General features: G+C 43.2%; 1 protein-coding gene across 2 annotated transcripts in view; it reads right to left on the reverse strand.

The window, feature by feature from the left end:
• Nucleotides 1–7,148, reverse strand: part of LOC119163185 (PC-esterase domain-containing protein 1A) — a 56,065-nt gene that overhangs the window by 17,215 nt on the left and 31,702 nt on the right. For both annotated transcript variants that reach the window (XM_037415130.2, XM_037415131.2), the window contains one exon: nucleotides 1,173–1,332. In XM_037415130.2, the coding sequence (XP_037271027.1) occupies nucleotides 1,173–1,332 (160 nt within the window). The remainder of the gene's footprint in view (nucleotides 1–1,172; nucleotides 1,333–7,148) is intronic.

Raw genomic sequence — 7,148 nt, forward strand, 5'->3', positions numbered from 1 at the left:
GAATGCCTGCATTCAGTGATCTGGGCACTGGCTCCAAAGGAGCGACATGCTTTGCTATTCATGGTGGAGGCAGCTGTGGCAGAAGCAGTGCCCAAGTTCAATGCAGGCAATAAAAAGGCATCAGAGCACATTATGAAAGAGCTAGGCCTAAACCCCAGCTGGCAAAAGCGCAGCCGCACGGCTGAAAAGGATCGACGGCACACGGCAGTATCAGTCAACAAGCGACAAGCAGCGGAGAACATGCACCAGTCCCTGAAAAAGCGCCACACAGGGACTCATAGTCAAAAGGACTACGTGCCGGTGCATACTGAGCATTTTAAAGTGCAGTTATGTAAATGAATGAGTTTTATTTTTCTAAATTTCCTGAAAACATGCTTTTTGGTGACATTACTAGTTTGTCGGGTTCATAACTTGCAATCTAGAACAGCGAGAGCAATAATTTTTTCATTAACGTAAAGCCCAATCTGTGATTACAAAGTGCTGAGAGCAGAATTTCCATTTGCTGCCCATATAAATTTCGAAGGTATTAAATTTCGTTGTATGTGATAGCCATGACATGACTCCAACTTTCATCATCTGCAGAATCACCAGTTTTTCCTAAATTAGAAATCTGCTAGCAGCATTGCACTTATTGCTAATTGTACTGTCTAGCTATGCAATAATATTTACTTTTTGATAAGCCCTTTGTTTTCTGTTGTCTCTGAAAACAATAGAGTGGCAGCATTGTGTATATTCTAAATAATTTACCTACAATGTAAGCATACATATATTTTCATCATGTTTGGTCCGCAAATTCAGTAAATAACTCCACACACAATGTACCCCCTTAAATGAATGAATGAAGCACGCGTGAGTGAGATAGCGATGAATCTAACGGGGAAAAAGTTCCCATCTTCTCAACACATGTGCCAGTAAGTGATACGCTATGTAACTTTTTATGTTCCTTTTTAACACTTCTGCACATTGTTGACACGCTTCTTTTTTTTGCCATTTTTTGTTTTTATTTTGATTGCTTTCACGTTTTTGTGTTCTTCAAATACAGCTTTCTGTTGCGAGACAGCGCTTGTCACGTGTCCCTTCCGTCTTGCGTCTTCATTGATCTCGCACTGTAATAAAAAATGCAAACTACGACCTGTGCCATAAAGCTGTCAAGAGGTGCAAATAGAACTCGCCTCCTGCTTCACTTCTTCGTCACATCGAAGGGCCGTGCTGAAGGACAGCTCAGCGGGAAGAAAACTCTGCTCAGCTGCACTTTCCTCGTCCGTCGTGCATTCCGCTCCGCGCTTTTCCTCCTCAATGATCTTCCTCTCACTGCCCACTATGAAGCTGTCACTGGAAAGAAATGAGCAGCGTGCAAATCAAAAATAAGAACCAAAGAACTGCAACACATGGACCGTGCCAGTACCTGTGCACTGAATTGAAAACTTTAGTCTCTGCCACATGATTTTCTCTGAAGTAACGTAACAGGTCGGCGACAGCTTGCGCCAGCGATAAGCTTGTTCAGTCACTATGTCGGTTGTGACGGCGAGCAAAATTACATCGAACATCTGTCACGCATACAAACAATGCACCATAATGTTTTGTACAGAGCATATTGAGTTTCTTGCCTACGTGCGAAAACAAAAGAACGCTAGTTGGCTTCTCCAAAGCTATTTTCAGAGTTCAGAGTTAAAATACAGTATGCGAAACATTTAGTGTTCCTCCTTCCAAGTTAAATTAGCCCTTATTTGGACTTCCAAGTGCTTACAATGATTAGCGTATTATGCAAATACAATTTTGAATACATTAGGATGTTAAACCCCACATATCAATCAATCCATGTAAGCTAGAGTTCCGAATTCATGCAAAACTTTTATTTTTATTATTTCTAGTCATTACCCTTTTCTTTTGCCTGCTACACTGCAAGCTGTAAATCAGACTGCAATGGTTAGAGATAGCAATGTTGGTTAATGGGAGAAAAAAAATAAAATCATTGGTAAACATTTATGACGATTGTTACTTTACATATCAGGAACAATGAAGACCTTACAAAGGAACAATATGCTTCACAAAATAGAGTATTATATACAGTCGACTTTTCTTAAACAGAACTCGAAGGGGACCCATAGAAGTGTTCCATTTATCAAAAGCTTCATTTAAGCAAAGTACACTTATTTAGTGAATAAAAACTTTTATTCAAAGTGCACAAACCTCACCGTACTCATGAGAATGAATCGGAGAAAGAAAGGAGTGAAGTGTAGTTTGTTTGGCAAGCTTGAGTTGTTTCTTCACAAGGTACGCACCCATGCCTGACAAACTAGCCAGAAATTCTGGACAAACCTCATGCTCAAAATAGCGCGGCAAAAGTTCAACAGCCTCTTTAGCTGATCGATCTGGTGGCACGACTGCACTGACAATATTGTCATCGCATTTATCGCTGGAAGGTTAATCGTTATCTTGCACTTCGGCAATCATTTCCTTGACAGTCTCCTCACGACAGGTACGAACATTTTCATCAATTGATTCATAGTCCTGCAACGTGAAAGGGGCCGAGGGCACGACCTCACTGATTACTGCCTCAATGTCGGCATCAGCAGGGCTTTCTTCTTCATCAGGTACTGCTTCTTGCATTTGAAAGCCAGCATGATGAAAGCATTTGTCTATTGTTGTTGCCTTCGCTTGCTCCCAGGCATGAGCCAAAACGTGGATGGCTGCCAATAAATCTATTCTGTAGCATTTCCCGCAGTCTGCACAAAGCAGCATTCGATGAAGCAATTGTCTGTGGTAATGATCTTTTATATTTTGAATAACCCTTTGATCCATTGGCTGGATCACTGCCGTTGCATTGGCTGGCAAGAACTTCTGTGATGGCTTGGAGTCTTTCAACCTGACCGTGGGCTGGGCAATTATCCACAATGAAGACAACGTTCCTGCCTTGCCTCGTAAATCTTGGGTCTTCCTCCTGTAGCCAGTTTTCGAAAATGGCCATGGTCATCCACCCTCTTCCGTTCGCATGGTACGCAACAGGAAGGTGTCAAACGCCTTTGGAACAACGTGGGTGCCTTGATTTTCTTATTACCATAATATGTGGGGTTTTACGTCCCAAAACCACCATATGATTATGAGAGACGCCGTAGTGGAGGGCTCCGGAAATTTCGACCACCTGGGGTTCTGTAACGTGCACCCAAATCTGAGCACACGGGCCTACAACATTTCCGCCTCCATCTGAAATGCAGCCGCCGCAGCCGGGATTCGAACCCGCGACCTGCAGGTCAGCAGCCGAGTACCTTAGCCACTAGACCACCGCGGCGGGGATTTTCCTATTACCAACAGCTTCAATTTATCTCCTGCCGTGTTTGCACCCACCAGCACAGTAATGCAATCTTTACTGTGTTTTCCTCCACTACAGGCTTCACCTTTGAAGGTGAGAGTCTTTGATGGAAGCGCCTTATAAAAAAGACCCATCCCGTCGATGCTGAAGATGTCTCGTGGCTCAGAGCTCATCAAAATTTCCTTACGAATCCAGAGTTGCCAGTCGATGCAAATGTCCTTGTTGACTGCAGCACTCTCACCTGAGATTGCTCTGAAGACTAGGCCATGGCATGTTTTGAAGCGGCTGAGCCATCTGTCGCTTAGGACGAAGTTCTCAACACCCATTTGCATGGAGATCTCTTGAGCTTTCTGCCCGAGAATTGGTCCGCTTATGGGCAAATTGGAACTCCATGCACGCTTGAACCAAAGAAAACGAACTTTTTCTAGTTGTTCATAAGGCGTCGTCCGCAACCGTATCTGTTTAGATCGGATTTTAACTTTACAGCGCCTTCAATATTATCTCTTTCTTTGCAGATCTGCCACAGCGTCGATTTCAGGATGTCGTATTTTATCGGCACTTCCGTCTTGGGCAGGTCGCTTCAATCGAGCTCCTGGAGAATTCGCAGCTTTTTTTTTTTTTTTTTGTTAAGCGAGAGTGCATGGTGCGGCCGTTTCCTTTCCATCTGGCTGAAATAACACAGTGATCCATTAAGGAGAGAGGCAGGTCTTGAAAAAAGGTTTCTTATTATTCGTCTGAACTGAATAAAACTTAATACACTTATTCGGTTTCTTTTGCAGATTCCAAATCTCCAAATAGATTTTCGATAGCTGCATCAGAACAGAAGATACGAATTTTTCACAATACACAATTAACATATTTCTTAAGGGGCTTTTTGCCAATTTTCCCACGTCAAACAAAAAAAAAGTATATATCCAGATTGCCAGAGAGCTGGTCTAGCCGGTGATGCTAATTTTATTGTTAGCAACAAACTTCAAATGTAAAATAAATGAATACAGACATGAGTGAAAAATTTTTGCCTTATATTGTTACAATCATCATGAATTACAATTTGGTGAACAACGTATAGAAGAAAATAAATAGCATCACCGGCTAGATCTATTCAATACGAACGCATTGGTATCAAACTTGTTATTGTGAGTCAATAAAAACATGTAAAAATGCCCCGTAAGGCTACGTGTTACGTCTAAAATAGTGAAACTGAGATAAATGCATTTGAAGTTTTAGTTTTCCACAAGTTGATGAAGAATTGCAACATAACTGTATAAATGGCATCATTATCTAGCTTTGCCTTTCAGGGACAAGATAATACCATATATGTTACAAGAATGCCACAGGAACCATGAAAAATTTGCTGTATTAGCGTGCATTGTCCTTGTATATACAGTCGAACTACGCTACTACGAACGCCGCTTCAACAAAATTTCCACTACAACGAAAAATTCATGATTTCCCGTCAGCAGTCCATAGGAGTCAATGCATAAATATTGTCGCCACCACGAACATTTTTTTCTTCTGTCGTCCCTCCTCAACGAAATTTCACGATGCAATTCCTGGCTCAGATACTTATTGCTATGCACTAAACCTAATTTTTAACATTTCGATGCATTTTCAGAGCCTGAAAATGTGTCAACGAAGTCTAAAACATGCATCGACACCACCAGAAACCGCCGCTGTTCAGCAAGCATGGGCACCGCCATTGCTCAATAGCGATGGCAATGAGACTGCCCTGCTTTTGCTACTGGCTTGCTTTTTTTGCCACTGGCTTGCGGTAAAAGCAAGCCATTTGCTTGCTTTTGGGCCGCAGACAATCTGAAGCTGAAGCTCAGTCACTCAGTTGAAGGTTTCCTTCTTGCAGCTGCTGGGTGCAACCGCAAAATGATACCTTTTCGATGCTTATCATTATGTTCGTGCTTGGCCAGTATGGCAACAAATCAGAGCGACTGTTCGTACGCATTATCAACAAAATTAGCTAGCCGTGAGTGATAGATGATAAGAACGGCATAGAAGTTGCCGCTCCACGATACGCTGCCTCCATCTCGGCGTTGTCGAATACACGTTGACGGCAGACAGCTGCTGGTGTTAACGTGTTAACGCAACTGTTTGGTTCATTCACGAAGGCAGTTTTAGGCGTTTCTGTGTGCTTTTCACCGTGGCTTCGCTATGCATGGGTGCGAATCACGTCGTGACGCAGCTGGGAAAAAATAGGAAGCTGCAGACACTTTTTTAATTCTGAGAATAAACGTTTCTTTGTTTTGCTAGCTCAGATGAGCTATATTTTTCGATTTCACTTCTATGAAATTTTTGCTTCAATGAAATTTTTCCCATCAGTTTCATTGTAGCGGGGTTCGACTGTAGTTCAAGGAAAGCTGCTACCAAAAACTTCACCGCTGTATTTCAGCTTTTATGTGTACAATGTGCCTAAAAATGACATGCTTGTGTGGTCCTGTCCCTATTTGCACCTAGGTCAGGGTCACAAAAATAAAAAAAAGGGAAAAATTATACTTAATTCTCACAATGACAAGGGCTTGAATCTAGACTTTACAGCTGGCCTGACTGTAGCTAGTGTTTACTGTTGGCTTGTGCCTTTTCACGAGCTTGTTTTTTGTGGAATTCCTGGCTGCATAGTCTTGATTGCATATCTAAATGACGTCATTGATGAATCTCCAGTAACCTTCAGTGAAACAAATCACTCATCGTGCATGCCGCACGCTGAGCATACCATTACGAGTTGCACACTAAAGTCCTCTTTTCTTAGCTCCTCAGACACTGTCGCCGCAGTTGGCGCAAATCATAAGTCCGAGAAGCTAATTAAACACGCTCAAAAGTACGATCGAGAACTCTGTTCCACCGTCACTGAAGTTTCCCTGTTCCGTGTCGATGCCAACAAGTTCGAATTTTCGTTCAGTTTCTGACTTCACGCCAAGTACCTTTTCACGTCAGTCACATTGTTGCACGCTGGCTATTTTCTTCAGTCGATAAGAAAACGTTATGGACGCGTTTTCTGATAACACTCAAGGCCTGGGCCGAGAAAATATACACACTACACATGCTAAGTTGCGTTTTTGTACACGAACCGCCAATGACGATCCTCGAAGCATTCCGCGGCAGCACTCGAAGCATGGCTGAACGAGGCACTCGCGCTTGATGTAGTGGGCTGCGGCACTGTATATGATGCGTCAACAGACAATTCCGCAATTATGATGAGTTCCATACTGGTATTCGAGGCGTCCACGCTGGATGCAGCTGTGTGTTCAATCCGTCCAGCAGCTATTGCGAGACAAGCCTCGGCGAATTTTGTCGGGAATTCCATCGTCGCTGTCTTTTCTTGCCGAATGTGCGGCGTGTAGTTTTCTTCAGACGAATGTCCTTGGACATTTGAGCAGCTCGACAATCGCAGTTGTTCAAACATGGTAGTGAAGTTGCGAACATAAAGAATGTCACGCACGGTGCAGCCGAAATCTCGAGCCAAGCGAGTGCGCGATCACAATGTGAGATTGGGGGAAAAAAAGGAAAACAAATGCGGCACACCAATATGAGGCCAGCGCGCAGGACTAGCGCGCGCTTTGACCAATCACGTTCATGCAAGCGACCTTTGGAAAAGGAGTGGTAGCGTCACTCTCGCTGCGGCGGTGCCATTTTGATAATAGGAAAAAGACTCACAAAGAAAGCAGCTTCAAAATGACACCAAGATGGCAGCGCCGGTCGCCGCGTTCAGAAGTTATGAGCACGCGAACTTCGAACATAGTGGCCAATTTTTGGTCATTTCGCCTGCACCTGACATTTTTTTATATTTCTAGATTGAATACAGCTTTCAGATTTTGCCAGGACACTATTA

The sequence above is a fragment of the Rhipicephalus microplus genome, chromosome 9 (genome assembly GCF_043290135.1).
Source record: "Rhipicephalus microplus isolate Deutch F79 chromosome 9, USDA_Rmic, whole genome shotgun sequence".
Classification (NCBI taxonomy): Eukaryota; Metazoa; Arthropoda; class Arachnida; order Ixodida; family Ixodidae; genus Rhipicephalus; species Rhipicephalus microplus.